We start from the raw sequence: 16,583 nt of genomic DNA, 5'->3' as shown, positions 1-16,583 counted from the left end.
TCTGTAGCTTCCAGTCTCAGATGCTCACAGCCAACCTACAAGTATGCAGGTCACACCCTAAGTGTCTGTGTGCTAGACATCCCTAGTTCAGCAGCTCTCGCCCCAACCTGTCTACCACCCTGCAGCCCCCTCTGGCTTCCACCAGCCTTGCTTACAACAACAAGGTGACCCCATCACACTCCTAGTCCCAAATTTCCCCAAAACCATGTGCGTTTTGAGGTATCTAGCCCTATCCTGGACAGCTCAGAGAAATAAGGTTTGTTTCTCCTTTAAAGAGATAAAAGCACATTACAGTTTATTAACTGAGGTAAATTCACCTTTCTTTCAAACACAGCACTGAGTTAGTTTATGGTAAAAATAAAGCAAATTTATTAACAACAAGACATAGATTAACTGATGCCAAGTAAAAGGAATAAATTTGGAAAGGGTCACAAGCAAATAAAAGTGAAAATCTGCACCTAAAACTCTAAAAACTTAAACTAGAAAAGTACAGGCTTTGTTCAAGATGGTTTCTGTCACCAGTCTTCCTTCTTTTCAGCCAGGGCTGACTTTCCTTTCATCAGGACCTTTTACAGAAGTACAAGATGCTGGCTTCCCTTGTCTGTCTTGGTGAAAGATCTTTGCCTAAGCAGATTTCTCACTCATATTCAGTTCCTAGAGACTTCAACCCCTCCTTGGTAGAAGGACACATCTTTCTCATTTCGCAAGAGTTCTTGTGTCCATCTACTGATGGATGCTAAAGATGGCTTCTGTCTTTGCTTATAACTTCCAAAGCTCAACAATCTTGCTTAAAGAGGCAGGATGACCTCATGCTGTGGGGCTTCCCACTCCCTGGCATGTATATAAGGCTTCCATTGATTTGCTTAATTTACATAGGAGACAGGTAAATAGCTGCTATGTTCCCTCCTGTCTGGGAAAGACCTGTTTCTCCCTTTGTTTGGACATACTGTAAGGCCTAATATCAATAAGTATCCATATATAGTGTTAATATATACATTTTTACGATAATATTAATCACCAGTGAATCTTAGGCTTTCATAAAATACCTCACTTGATAAACTTTTATAGTACAGTGATATTGTTTACAATCAGTTAATTCAGTTGGTTATCATGTGAGGTTCAGACCCCTTGTCTTTATAAACCAGTAAATCTTTGTAGTGTATTCTTTGAAAAATAAATCCCGGACCACGCTTTTTTCCTGCTGGGTGTAGATGCCGTGCTGTCTCCTCCCCTATTTGTTACCTTGATAGCTTTCTTTATCTAATATGTAAATTGGATCTTCATTGTGTTTGTCTGATGATGGGGCTGGTCAGAGAAGCAAACATTCCTTTGTCTAGGACAGACTTGTTTACCAACTACCCCTGACATGCCTGGCTTAAACATATTTTAGTAATCATTCCAACATATATCCATAACTCTTAATACACACTGTATATATCCATCACACAAGTATATTAATGATCAGTGTGGTGTTTGTTTTCCAATGACCTATTACTTGACACGTTTTAGATACAGATTATAACTAGAGTTGGGGAACACTGAATTAGTCAGGCCAGCTGAAACTCATCACCTGATACCAACACAAATCCTTGCCCTCTGGCCCTGGATGCTCGTAGGGTCACACTTCCCCCCTTACAAAGCTGCAGCAGGGCTAGTCACTGGCTGCCCAGATGCAGCAGGTCAGAGTCCTCTTCCCTGACAGGGCATCTGCCGCCATATTTTCATTGTCCTTTATATTTAAAAAACCTGTTTTGTCATCTTTGTTTACAGTTTCTAGGACATAATATCAGAGAGTATCCATAATTTCATCTACAGAGTTGTTACAAAGCGTTCACCATGACTGTAATAGCCGTTGTGCTGTTAGATTTCAAACAATCTATTACATGTCATCTTTTAAATCAATATCATGACCCCACTGTGGGAGGTGTAGTGATTATGTCAGGCCTGACAAGACTTGTTGACACACTGTAGTAGAGCCTCTGTGTCACAGTTAGCAGCTTTTTTGCATATCTGGGTCAGTGCCTGCTACACTTGCATTAGAAGCAGCTTTTAATTGATTTCAATGTGATGGTCAGAAACAGGCCATGATAACAAGCAATTTGACCCTTTACGTTAATACTGTAAAGTAATGGTCACAAAGTTGGAGAAGAACACACAGAATATTGGAGATGTCCTGGATACCAGAATCGCTCATCGAGAAAGCTCAGTGTCTCTGTGTAGTGGTATTTTTGGCAAAAATTTTGGAAGCAAATAAAAAAAACCACTCTGGAATAGACCAGATTCTTTTAAAAGTTGGGTTGGAACTGAAATTTGAGAAATGGTATTGTACCTGGGGGAACAAAATCTGGAGATATTGAGGAAATGTTTTTTGTTGCATAATTTTATGGTAGAGTGTGGGATACGTATACTCTTATTCTGCTGTGAGATCACCAGTACCTGGAAGACAAGATGTCACATATCCCACAACTCTACTTGTGATGTGTGATATGGCTTGGCTATCCTATATCAGACTAGACCGAGAACTGACGAGGCTGGACACGTTTTATCTTTATTTATTTTTTTAGAATATTTGAGGAAATAAAAGACATGTTTGGAGGCAGATCCTGTAGCCTGCTCCACAGATTGCAGCCTGCCTCCTCCTGGACTCTAGGGGAAATCTCCAGGAGCAGATCTTTGTGGGTGTTTTCACTCAAAGTCCATTTCTGCAGCTTTAAATGAGGGAGGGGGGATGATTTGGCCCTTGGTATTTACATTATTCAAATATGTTCCCCACGTCACCACTGTCTTTGCTGTTAGCAGAGCAACAAACTCTTTTTAACTTCAATCCATCTCTGTAGCCACCTATGTGTCTTGTTGCTCATTTCTAACTCCTTTCTGTTTGTCCATATTATTCTGGTAATGTGACGCTCAGAGTTGAATTCAGTATCCCAGGTGGTGTTGCTCAGAGCTGTATATGTATATGCTTAGGTCTGTTATCTCCGTGCTCTGTGATGTTTTACATTTACAGCTCAAAATTCCAGTGACCTTTTTCACTGCCATATACCATTGCAAACTCGTATCTAATTTGCTGTCTGCTAGGTCTCTTTTTAGCATTATTGCGTTTCAGATTTCCCTGTCTCATTGAGTATGTGTCTATGTGTAGTGAGAATTCATAAACATAACTAGCTGGAGATTAGATTATGTTCAGATGTCGAAACTATGTAGTCAAGAAATGATTGATTAAATGTGTTGCAAAAATGAATATTATTATATTTAATTTATTAAATTAACAACTGCCATTTATAAAGCCAAAACATTATTTTCAGTTATTTTTAAATCCCAATGTTGTGTGGCATACAGTATACTTGTGCAAAGTAATTTCACAGCTTCAAATTACCTTTTTTTTTAAATTGAAGCTTGTTATAATTTTCCTTTTTTTTTTTTTTATAGGAGTTGGAGGATCTTCGAAAACAGGGTGAAATTATACCCCAGCTAATGACAGAATGTGAATCTGTATCTCAGAAATTACAGGTACAGTTCAGCAAAGAAATTGATCTAAATACAGTGGAAGGGACATTTTGTTTTGTATTTCTCATGTTTATATATTTTTACCTGTTTGTAACTTAACTGATAAAGAGACCCCCAATTCATAAAAGTTAATGCTGATTACATACAAAATGTACTGTGGCTGCCACAGAATTAGAAGTAATTATAGATAGCTTCTATCTCTCCCTGGTTATCTGAAGAAGTTGCTACTCTGGGATCATGTTGCAACTGTCACCTGGCAGACTCCAGGTTATTCTATATCCAGCATTTATGCCGCCCTTGCCTTGCATTGCCTCATATGCAGTGCTACTAGAAGTGACTGCTTCACCTACAAGAGCTGGCAAGCATTCACCAGTCTCCTTCCAAACGGCCATTTTGAATAGTCAAGTCAGTTAAACTAACATCATGATGGCAGCTAAAGCTAATTATTATAAAAGAAAGAGAAAAGAAGAAAAGTTATTTGTTTAAAAAAACCAACAACTAAGTTACATAATGTTGGGGAGAAGTTCATACAAAAGGTATTTATATGGTGGGTAGCCTTTTTCAACACAATACATTGTCTGTATTTTTATGTAGATATTTATATAGCCCCCTATCACCAAAGTATTTGAATCTGGTTGGTTTTAAAGCTTTTGAACTCTGACTGTATATATCAAAATGATGCATTCAAGAATTTGGACCTGGGGGGTCCCCATCATGGATTGGGCCTCAGTATGGTATGTACCATACTAACACAGAACAAAGAGACAGTCCCTGCCCTGTACAATAAAAGTATGAATTCAAACAACAGGTATATAAGAACAGCCATACTGGGTCAGACCAATGGTTCATCTAGGCCAGTATTCTGTCTCCAGCCATGGCAAGTACCAAAGTTTCAGGGAGAGTGTACAGAACAGGGCAGTTGTCTTCCCCATCTTCCCCCTCCTACCTTCTGGGAATCAGAGGTTTAGGGTCGCTCAAGCATGGGGTTGCATCCCTGGCCATCTTGGCTAATGGCCATTGATGGACTTATCCTCCATGAACTTACCTATTTCTTTTTTGAACCTAGTTATGCTTTGGCCATCACAACATCCCAGGGCAATGACTTCCACAGGTTAATTGTGCATTGTGTGGAAAAACTACTTCCTCCTTGTTTGTATTAAATCTGCTGCCTGTTAATTTTATCAGGTGATGCTGGTGTTTGCACTGTGGGAAGGGGGTGAATAACGCTTCTCCCATCATTCATTTTATAGACCTCCTATAATATCACCTCCTAGTCATCTCTTTTCGAAGCTGAATAGCCCTAATCTTTTTAGTCTTTCCTTATATGGAAGCCACTCTATACCTTTCTTCATCTTTGTTGCCCGTCTCTGAAACTTTTCCAGTTCCACTATATCCTTTTTGAGATGGGGCAAACAGAACTGGACACAGTGTTCAAGTTGTGGGCTCACCATGGATTTATGTAGTGGCTTTATGGTATTTTCTGTCATCTTTTCTATCCATTTCCTAATAGATCCTAGCCTTTTTTGACCACTGCTGCTCATTGAGTGGAAATTTTCAGAGAACAATCCACAGTGACTCCAAGATCTTTACGTGGTAACAGCTCATTTAGAACCCATCTTTATTTATGTGTAGTTCAGATTATTTTTTCCAATGTGCATTACTTTTCACTTATCTATGTTGATTTTCATCTACCATTTTGTTGCCCACTCACCCAGTTTTGTGAAATCCTCCTGTAGCTCTTCACAGTCTGCTTTGGACTTAACTCTTGGGCAGTGGGTATAATAGGCCAAGGAAGGGCTTGGCCTTCCCTGGCACAACCACCCCTACCTACATGCACTCCACCTTCCCGCCCCCCAGGTCCCTGCTGCTCGCTGCGTTGCTTCTCCTCAGGGGTGGGGGAGTGAGGAGGGATGCTGCGAGCAAACAGTGAGCACTGGAGCCACCAGCTGGACAGGGGTAGAGGTCACTGCCTCTGCCTGGCACTCGGGCAGGGGGCGACTTGGCCCGGTGCTCGCGGGGGGAGTGGCTCGGCTTGGCGCTGGGGTTGGGGGGACCGGCCTGGGGTGGTGTCTGGGGTGGGCTAGCCATGGCTCTTCTGGTCGCGGTGGAGGGGGCCCCTCAGGACTCCTCCTGTTATGGGCAGGTTTTAGGGCTCCAACATGTGGCAGGATGGCGATGGTAGGTTAGCCTCCCCAAAATGGGGGCTCACCCACCGCCCGTGACTTAACTATCTTGAATAATTTTGTGTCATCTACGAACTTCGCCACATCACTGTTTGTTTATTCCCTTTTCCAGATTATTAATGATTATGTTGACCAGCACAGGTCCCAGTATAGGTCCTTGAGGGACCCTGTTGTTTACTTCTCTCCATTGTGAAAACTGACCATTATTCCTACCCTTTGTTTCCTACCTTTTAACCAGTTACTGATCCATGAAAGAATCTTCCCTCATATCCCATGACTGGTTAGTTTCCTTTAAGAGCTTTTGGTGAAGGAACTTGTCAAAGGCTTTCTGAAAATTCAAGTACGCTACATCCACTGGATCACCCTTGTCCACATGCTTGTTGATTCCCTCAAAGAAATCTATTACATTGGTGAGGCATATCTTCCCTTTACAAAAGCTGTGTTGACTCTTCCCTAACAAATCATGTTTATTTGTGTGTGATAATTCTGTTCTTTATTGTAGTTTCAACCAAATTGCTTGGGACTGAAGTTAGACTCCCTGGCCTGTAATTGGCAAGATTGCCTCTGGAGCACTTTTTAAAATTGGTGTTACATTATCTACCTTCCAGTCATTTGGTACAGAAGCTGATTTAAATGATAGGTTACAGACTACAGTTAGTAGTTCTGCAATTTCACATTTGAGTTCCTTCAGAACTCTTGTGTGAATACCATCTGGTCCTGGTGACTTATTACTGTTTAATTTATCAGTTTGTTTTAAAACCTCTTCTGTTGACACATCAGGGTGGGGCAGTTCTTCAGATCTATTACCCACATCAGAGATATCCTTCTTGGCATCTCCCCTACATCCTCTACAGAAAAGACTGATGCAAAGAATTCTTTTAGCTTCTCTGTAGTGGCCTTGTTTTCCTTGAGTTCCCCATTAACACCTTGGTTGTCCAGAGGCCCCAGTGACTGTTCATGAGGCTTCCTGCTTCTGATGTACTTAAAAAATTCTTACTGTTAGTTTTTGCATCTATTGGAAATTGCTTCTCAAATGCTTTCTTGGTCTGCCTTTTTATACTCTTACACTTCATCTGCCAGTTTGAGCACCTTCCTGTTGCTCTCATTAGGATTTGACTTCCAGATTTTAAAGGATGCCTTTTTGCCCCTGATAGCCTTCATTACTCTGCTTTGAGCCATGGTGGCATTCTTGTGGTCCTCTTATTGTCTTTTTTGATTTGGAGTATGCATTGAGTCTGAGTCTCTAATATAGTGTTTTTAAATAGTCCCCATGCTGCTTGCAGGCATTTAAACCATGTGACAGCTTCCTTTAATTTACGTCTAATAAGTGTCCTAATTTTTGTGTAGTTCCCTTTTTTAAGTTAAATGTTACTGTAGTGGGATTTTGGGGATATTTTTCTGCCCTACAAGGACAGTGGCATTGGAGCAGTTTTTATAGTGGGGATGCTGAAAGCCATTGAATAAAACTGTAAACCTTATATATGATGGAAATCACTTCAAGCTACCGTACCCCCAGAACCCCTACTTCCTGCACCCCTGTACAAGGATGTTAAATTTAATTATATTATGGTGACCATTACCAAGTGATTTAGGTATCGTTATCTCTTGAACCAAATCTTGTGTTCCAAATAGGACTAAATCAAGGATGCAACAAACACATGGGGGAAACACGAGAAAACAGTGAGACAATACTGATCAGTCTGATAAACAGAGGTAACAGTACATCAGCTGTCTAACCATAATCATTTTGGCAAAGGAAATGGCCAGGGAAGTTTTTAAGGAGGGATTTGAAGTAGGATGAAGTGACCTTTGTGAATGTTTATGGGAAGCTCCCTCTACGCACGTGTGTTCAAAACTTAAACAAATGGGTGATGAAGACTGGCATCACTGGTGGAGCAGATTCCAGATTCGACAGCTCAGTAGCATGTAAGAGATGATCGATAGGGCAGGGATCAACTGAGTAGAACCTTAAAAGCAAAGACTAGTAATTTGTGTTTATGCTGCAGGGATGGGAGAGCCTACAGGGGGATGCAAACAGAGGGGTAATGTGGTCGAAGCGACAATCTGGGGAAATGATTTTTGCAACAGTTCTGAATGGATATAAGTGAGGTGAGATGGGACATGTCAAAGCTGGAGAGGAGGTTGCAGTAGTTGAGAAGTGGATGAAAAATGGAGCTGTTTTGAGGGAGAAGAGAAGTCAGATCTTAGAGGTATTATACAGGAAGAGGTGGCAAGATCTACACATGGCCTAGATGTGAGGATCTAAAGGGAGGGGTGAGTAAAAGACTCTGTTTAGAATTAATTTAGCTAAAGAGTTTCTCCCTTTTCCCCACATCTCTTTATATTCTTCAATGCCTCCAGCTTCTTTGTAGAGCTCAGAGACAGCGGTATGGTTCCCTGGTTAAACATACTATGTCCAGATTTTATGAATATTTGGGACAGTAAAACTAAAAAGCATGTGGCCATGTTTTCAGCAATGAATTATTTTTCAACATTTGACACCCCCTGTAAATATGGATAAGGAAAGTGTGGAAGAGGAGGTCAGTTTTGTTCTTGTTTGAACAAAGAGTGGAGAAACATTTTTAATAGTGAAATCTCACTTTGTAGTTAGTTATTTGTGTCTAATCTGTTCAGTGATATTAATTTTTGATTCATCAGTCACCCTCAGTGCTTAGCCCTGTACAGAATATAGAGGAAAGTCTAAAAAACCAAATCTGTTGTCGTCTTGAATATTTAACTGGAGAAATGGCTTATGCACTGAACTAATACTTCAGCTGAGTCTTTTGTGTGTTGGCCTTTCTTGAATAGATTTTGCTTTTATGAAAGGATACTCATCCCTCTTGGCATCAGTTAAGTTGTGGTGGAGGCAAGCTTAGCAGAGCTCACAACAAAAGGAACAGTGGCTAAGGGGTAAATATACCGGAAAAAGTAAGAACCAGAGGCACTTTATAGTTCCAGGGTTTGAGATAGGAAGTGTCTAGATAACTGGTATGGGTTTGCTATATGGTGGTAGTGACCAAGAAGGCATTGCAAGTTGATGGTTGTTTTGGCCTGTGCTATACAAGTGAGTGCTTTCATTTGAGTCCAAGTCACCATCATAATTACCACCCTGAGCAGCAACATCAAGAACTGCAAGGGCATGGAAACTGAACTACCCTCTCACTTGGAAATGATTACTTATGGCTGAGGCACCTTGGTAAGGTGTGTGTTGGGAGCTGTTCCCTGCTTGTGCTATATCTGTTCTGGGTATAAATAAAGGTCTTTGGACTGGGGCTGTCAGTCTGACACTTTCACAAGCTTAAACCGCCATAAACATAACACATGAAAAAAGAATAAATGAAACAAGGTCATCTAGGTGAAAATAGTGGAAAGACTATTGAAGAGGTGGGAGGGAAATGTGAGCTGTGGGAATAAGATATTAACATAGGCCATTTCTACATGGTAAAGCTCATTATTTAAAGTTTTAAGAAGACTTAAGTTTAGATATGTACACTGTCCTGAAATGAGGAAAAGCAAAAGGAAAGCTAATGAAATAAGAGAACATGGTTTTCTAAAAGAAAGAGCAAACTGCAGTGTGGGAGAGCATTAAGTTGTTTTCACTGACTATATGCTTAAGTATTCAGCCAAGGAGTTTAAAAGAAATCCTGCAGAACCTAATAAAGCGACATTATTTCTCAGGGGATGTTTGTAAAAGCTTATTTTTCAAAGCTAAACCACCATAGATAATTTTGTGGCACAGAGACTAATTTTGCAACTGTAGCAATGTATGCACAGTCCACAATTTAAATCCAGCAGAATTTAAAGATATCAACCAAATGACAAAATCTAATGCAAAGCATCTTTTCCACTTAATCTGTATCCTTCCCTGCATTAGTCAGATTAAAAAAAAAATAGCCCTATCATGTTAAAATTGCTTCCAGAGGTGTTTGTATTAGGCAGACTAATAGAAAGTCAAAGCAAAACATTTAAAGTCTGCGTGGTATTGTTGCTTTGCTCTAATAAACGTTCATCCCTCTTCTCTAAGATGCATGTTGTTTTTTCTTTCTATTCTTTTTTTAAGGCTGCTGAGAAAAAGAACAGAGACCTGGAGGAGAAAGTCAGAACACTAAGGACAGATGTTGAAGAGAACAAACAGAGACAGAACAGCCTTAAAACTGAATTAAAGAATTTTTTAGACATACTAGATGGGAAGATAGATGAACTACATGACTTCCGACAAGGATTGTCTAAACTGGGAGTTGACAACTAGATGGCAACAGATTTTTGTAATCTAGGGTCTGAATGTTTGGTGTTTTGTTGATCCCAAATGTGTATTTTACAAAATTTGACTAGAATGTTCCACTTGTTGGTATTGTTTCTGTACATACAGGCTGAAAATTTGCTGTGTTTTTTCAAACCAGTTGTGCTGCTCACTGAATTCTGTTGAGAAGAGAAATGATTTATATGGCTGCTCTGGGTTTGTGAAGAGGTGGAAGATTCTGTCTCAGGAATCTGGAACTAGATCTACCTTATATGAATATGCAGTTAGTTGTTGCAGGGAAATTTATATCTTTCTTAAGGGCTGTTGCAACCATAGAAACAGAAAACAATACTATCAATACTCCTAGCAACGTGCAATTTTATTTCTTTTGTTGAGTGGAGTGGAGTTAAGATTAGAGGGGGCTCCTGCCATGTGTAAATCAGCTGGGTAAAATGTGTCTGAGTTGAGCTGCAGTCAAGTGTAGCAAATCCCTCTAAGTAGATATTAAGATCCTTAGGAACAAATCAATAAAGCCTAATTCACAGAAAGAAACCAACCGATTTTATACTTGTGTGACCTCTGATACAGGGTTTACCATGTAAATGTATGTGCACTTACAGCACGTAATCTGCAAAGTTGCAGTCGGTCTCAGCTCTTGTACTTCATATAAATCGTACAACAGCTGATGAGAACTTCTCATTTAACAAGAGCATCTTTTTCCTCAGCCCTAGTGTTTAAATTCATATAATTAAGTTAATCATTACATCTTTGGAAAAAACCACACTCTCTTCCTGGGACCAGATATACAGCAATAGGGATAGGTTATTGTTTCACATATAGGTCTGGGCCCTTTAATTATCTGTATAACTTAATAACTGCTGTGAACATCCACTGAAGTGATTTCAGAGACGTTAATCTAAAAAACATTAGTTCATTTCACAGAACCGCTGGGGACAGTTTTGTACAAATGCAAGTTTCTGTTCAGGAGACATCCAGGGCTGAGGTAGCATGAAAGCAAAACCCTTTTCTTTGAAGTATACTTTCCGATCTTATGACATATTAAAGGGGATGAGTTAGAAACCAAATTGCCCATTTAGAATGACAAAAAGAAAGGCATTGCAGAAAGACATTGTAACTCGTATTTGATTATTCAGCAGCTCTAAACACATTCTGAGTAAAACAAGAGAATGCTTGGGATTCCAGGACCATTAGAATAAGAAGCAAGCTTACTTCACTACAGGCGGTGACATAAACAGCAACACTCGTTCAGAATTCAATCTAACTCTGCTTTTGTCTCCGTAACTACCTTCATGGGCTTTTTTGTTTTTGTTTTTATTTTTTTAATAAATATTAGGGAATAGCCTGCTCTGAAGTTATTCTGAAAGCCCATGCAAATAGAATTTGGGCAAGAAGTTCTCTTTATGTCCAATACATAGATGGTATTGCCTCTTTTTTTTTAATCTGGCAAAGGCTACTGAAGTGTGAAATTAATGTGTTCCAACAGGACGGACTAGAGTGGCCATGTCACAACATTCATTTCACATATTACAAATTAGATTTCTAATTCTTAATAAAGCTATAATCAAGGGGTTTTTGGTCATTTAAATATTTTAAGTGAAGAGTACATTGAATACCTTTGCACACAGATCTAATAATCCAGATGCTGGAAGTCTGTAGAGATACTCTATCTGCAATAGTTCTTTAATTTTAGATTGCATCTACCACTGAAGTATTGGCTATCTAGCCTTGCCTTTTTTGTATGTGTGCTTTGTAATCCTTTTATACAACTGATATTATGAAGCTGGACTATTTCGGTATATGGTGGTCTTTATAAAAATTGTTGTAGAGTGCCAGTATTAAAAAAAATAAAATAAAAAAATATATCAGGTACTTGGAAACATAATATAGAATGTAGGCATGTGAAAATAAGCTTTCACCAGTGCAGAATATACATGTGTAACATAATGTGGGGTTAGATGTGATCCGACTACTCAAAATTGAAAGTGACAAAGGATACACAGTGTATTTTCTGAACAAATAATTTCAGTATTTAGTTTGCATCTATATTGTTCACTTTGAATAAAGAATCATCAAAAAGGCAGATGACCTACTTCTCCTCTACTCCCATCCTAGTCTTAAGGTTAGCTGCACCAACTGTGAAGCAAGGAAGTAAAACAATTGTCTGTGACAAACAGTATACATTGCCAGGCTCCCTACTCTACTTCCCATTAATGCTTTTCCCTCCTTCGTACTGAGAGCCTGGCTCAATCTTCTGTTTCTTTTCTTTTTCTTTTTTTCACTACTAGGGAGTCTTAGGGCTTGTCAGTATGAGAGTTGTATTGGTTTAACTTAAGGTGTGATTTTTAAATGTATGTAGTTAAATTAGGTGCAAAGGGCTGTGCAAACACTCTTATTTTGGTTTAATCCAGATTTATTTTGGGTTCATCCAGTTATTTCAGTTTATCTTAAACCATTTAGGAATCAAATTAAAATAAATGAAATAAGCCACTCTTAAACTGAAATAAGAGGGTCCACACACGGGGTTGCATTGGTTTAACTAAATTAGTTTAAAAACTGACAAGTAAAACCTGTACAATTTTCTGATGTAGACAAGGCCTCATAAAGAAGAAATAAGGATAAGAGGGAAGGTGTGGAGGCAGAGTTTAGAAAGAAAAGCATTTATTTCTGGACCTGCTACTTGTGCTGCATACTTCCGAGAAACCAGGGGAACAAGGCAGATACCCTTTGAGCAATCTCTGTTCTCTCTCCTGTAGTCAGGACCCCAGTGTTCACATTCCTTCCTTCTTTGGCAGGTGTATTCAGTTCTTACATGGTTGAGGCTCTGGGGGAGCTCAGCACACAGTTTGCAGGCTCAGACATTCTGGCTGTCTGCATCCTCCACAGGATTGACAGCCCGGTCTAATTAATTTCTGCTCTCTCTTTTTCCTGTAACAAAATGTAAATACTGGGTCCTGGGATTCAAGGCCCTATTTGTTACCTGTAAGGATTATGCAAATTGGTCTTCTCTCACCTTTGCCACTCTGTCTTCTTCCAGTAATTAGAGGAGATTATAAATGTTGCAAGCTCCCAGTGCACAGGAACTTAATACCTCTGTATCTTGGATACCTCCAGGCATTTCTTCCTTGAATCTTGATCCCTACCAGATAGGTTCTTTCATTAAGAGTGGCTGATACGTACCTATGTCACACGGTTGTTGTGAGGGTAAATCCATGTTGGTAAAGCACACTGAGTTCCTAGCATGAAAAATGATGACTGCAAAATACTTTATTTATAATTGAAGTTCTGTTGCAGCCCATCAGTCACCTCACAATGCCAGATATGTGAACCTTATTAGCTCCTCAGGGACTTGGTGGGGTACAAAAAACTCTCCTCTCTTCCCTTCCTCCAACAAACCGTGAGTGCAGGGCCTTGGGAAACCAAGCATTCTCTTTGTGGGCAATTCTCAGGTAGTAGTAAGGATCTAGCATTTATGCTTTCTCTAGCCCACCTTCATCTTTCTGTAGGTACTGGGCCCTGAGAATCCAAACCCTCTATTTCTGAGGTAACAACTGCTGAACTCTCCCTCAAGCTGTAGTTGGTTTCTTCAGTATCAGGTTTTCCCTCCATTTTCTGCTGTTTCACTTCTGCCGTGCTGTCTAAGCAACCTGGAGAGCTTTCAGTAGGCTTCCTGCCATAAAGATCCCTCCTTAGCTATTAAGCCTGTTTGGTCACCATAAGAGACCTGTATGTGGTCCTTAACCCATTATCTGGTGTCCTTTCAGTGCCTGCCTCCCTCAGACAGGAATACATTGCCCAATCAGTCTTGCATTCTGGCTTCCTTTTACACACAGACACACACACACACACACACACACACACACACCCTTCCAGTCCTTTGGCCACAGGCTCAAGTTTGTTTGGGGGAGGGATGATTCTGTGACACTGCTCCTGCAGAATGAAAACTTCATGATATGTGAGGGTGACTTCCTGCACGGGGAATCTTACTGGTGATTCATATTCAGAGCCCCCTAAATCTGGAGGCTGCCCTCTGCTGGAAAATATTTCCACTGTCAGGGTACAAGGTGGATATTTTGGAGAGACTCCCTGATCACAACAATGCACCCTTCCCTCATGTTTTTTTTCAAGACATTTGCATCTTGGGAATGGGGTCTGTTTGACAGAGGCTTAGTCATATCTCAATTATGCCCACTAAGTATTGTGTATTATATAAAGTTGCAGTGGAAATATGTGAGGTCTCTAAGATAGTGATCTCTGTTGATTCCATGACTTCTCCTCTTTATGCTGTTTATAGGAAAGTGCTACTTAATGCTGCATTTTTTTTATTATTATTATTATTTTTTATCAAGGCTGTGCCATTAGTGCTGGCCCATCTCTCCTGATTTTGATATCTGCAGAGCTCAGGCCCCTCCATAAATAGCAAAGTTACTGTCTATCTCAGTGATGCACTTTTTGATTGCTGAGCTGTATATGGGGATAGCCATGGAAGGTCAAACATGTTTGACTCAAGGGGTGAATCCTGCTCAAACTGAATTAATGTTTGTACCCCTGCCCCTCCAGGGCTCTAATTTGTTCCAGGAAAATCCCAAGGTGACTAAAGAGGGATCCGAGTCCAAACAGTCCTGAAAGCACTAATTTCAGCCTATGTACCTCAGTCTGCAGATGTTTTTGCTTATTAGTAATGATTTACAAACATGAATTTTCAGCACCCCTCTGATATTGGTTAGTTTTCACTTTGCATTAAGTCTACATTGGAGACACACATGGATTTCCCCATGCAAGCAAGTACTGACTCTAAGCTTGGAAGATGTAAAGGTTCAGTTTGTGGATGTAGAAAGAACAAGAGTACTTGTGGCATCTTAGAGACTAACAAATTTATTGGAGCATAAGTTTTCATGGGCTACAGCCCACTTCATCGGATGCATAGAATGGAACATATAGTAAGAAGATTGTATATGTGTGTGTGTGTGTGTGTGTGTGTGTGTGTGTGTATATATATAGAGAGAGAGAGAGAGAGAGAAGGTGGAAGTTGCCATACAAACTGTGAGAGGCTAATTAGTTAAGATGAGCTATTATCAGCAGGAGAAAAAAACTTTTGTACTGATAATCAAGATGGCCCATTTAGACAGTTGACAAGAAGGTGTCAACTTCTTGTCAACTGTCTAAATGGGCGAAAAGAAAAGGAGTACTTGTGGCACCTTAGAGACTAACAAATTTATTTGAGCATAAGCTTTTGTGATGCATCCGATGAAGTGAGCTGTAGCTCCCAAAAGCTTATGCTCAAATAAATTTGTTGGTCTCTAAGGTGCCACAAGTACTCCTTTTCTTTTTGCGAATACAGACTAACCCAGCTGCTACTCTGAAACCTGTATAAATGGGCCATCTTGGTTATCACTACAAAAGTTTTTTTCTCATGCTGATAATAGCTCATCTTAACTAATTAGCCTCTTACAGTTTGTATGGAAACTTCCAACTTCTCTGTATGTGTATATATATATCTTCTTACTATATGTTCCATTCTGTGCATCCAATGAAGTGGGCTGTAGCCCATGAAAGTTTGTTCTAATAAATTTGTTAGTCTCTAAGATGCCACAAGTACTCCTGTTCTTTTTTGCGGATACAGACTAACAGGGTGGCTACTCTGGAACCTGTCTTTGTGGATGTAGGTTTCTCACCTAAAGTGGCTAATCAATCACTTGATCTTGTATTTGGAGTGTCTTGTTAATATCGTCTTGTGCTCAGCGCTCTGAGCATGAATGGCTGTCATTTCCACTTCCTGAGGTCCTGTAGAGAGTACCTTTGCATCAGACCCCTTTCCTGTTAGGTTTTCTTTATGGAGCATTTGATTTGTAGACTTGACTTTCAGAATTCTATTTCATCATCAGGAATGGCCCTCTGTTTAAAGATGCTATATCGGCCTCCTTTGAGACCTGGGGAAAGAGTCTTTCTTTTGTTTTCTGCCATATAGCCTTTTTAATTGGTATCTCCTTTGCCAAGTGATGAATCAGTGAGTTCACTGGAATAGAGCTGCATTGTCTGTAAGGATTTCAAATTTCATCTCTCACTTTCAGTTTATTATCACTCAAAATTTCCTATTTTTCTTAATCCTCTTACTCCAGCTACTCCTATGCCCAGAAAACAGTCTGGAGATAGTGGGTTGCCGTGTTTTATGTAGGCTAGATAACGCCTTTTGATTGTGTTTTTAAAAATATATATATTTTTGATTTCATGTCTAAAATTTAGAATGAAGCTTCTAAAGCCACCATTGCTCAGTGGATTAAAGGCAATATGAAGAGTTCCTACAGTTCTTCACTGCTGTCTGTCTGTGAAATATTGCTGCTATTTATGAAGAGAGAGGACCTAAGCATTAACTACTGTACTGTATTGTGGCAGCTGTTTGCCCCTACACTCATTCCTTTATTGCTCAATACCAGCTGATACCAAAGATGATCTTGGTCAGCATTCTCTTTGTTGGATTGAGGTTCACTCACTCAGCAGACTGGTCTAACAAATATTTATTAAGGCAAAACACTGAGTAGTGATCAGTTATGAGTGGGAAGCCCATGAGGACAATCTCATCATTCCATAAGATCTCTCCACCCCCATCAGTACAGGCTTAGTGTTAGTTCACACCA

General features: G+C 39.8%; 1 protein-coding gene across 2 annotated transcripts in view; it reads left to right on the top strand.

Annotated features, from left to right (window-relative positions):
- The window catches only part of HOMER2 (homer scaffold protein 2), a 108,356-nt gene extending 94,309 nt beyond the window's left edge, over window positions 1-14,047 (top strand). For both annotated transcript variants that reach the window (XM_074966415.1, XM_074966416.1), the window contains exons 8-9: window positions 3,430-3,510; window positions 9,751-14,047. In XM_074966415.1, the coding sequence (XP_074822516.1) occupies window positions 3,430-3,510; window positions 9,751-9,939 (270 nt within the window). In that variant the 3' untranslated portion in view covers window positions 9,940-14,047. The remainder of the gene's footprint in view (window positions 1-3,429; window positions 3,511-9,750) is intronic.
- Window positions 14,048-16,583: the final 2,536 nt, after the last annotated feature.

The sequence above is a fragment of the Natator depressus genome, chromosome 10 (assembly GCF_965152275.1).
Source record: "Natator depressus isolate rNatDep1 chromosome 10, rNatDep2.hap1, whole genome shotgun sequence".
Lineage (NCBI taxonomy): Eukaryota > Metazoa > Chordata > Testudines > Cheloniidae > Natator > Natator depressus.
The sequence above is the reverse complement of the archived record's forward strand: the minus strand, read 5'-3'. Positions and strand labels throughout refer to the sequence as shown.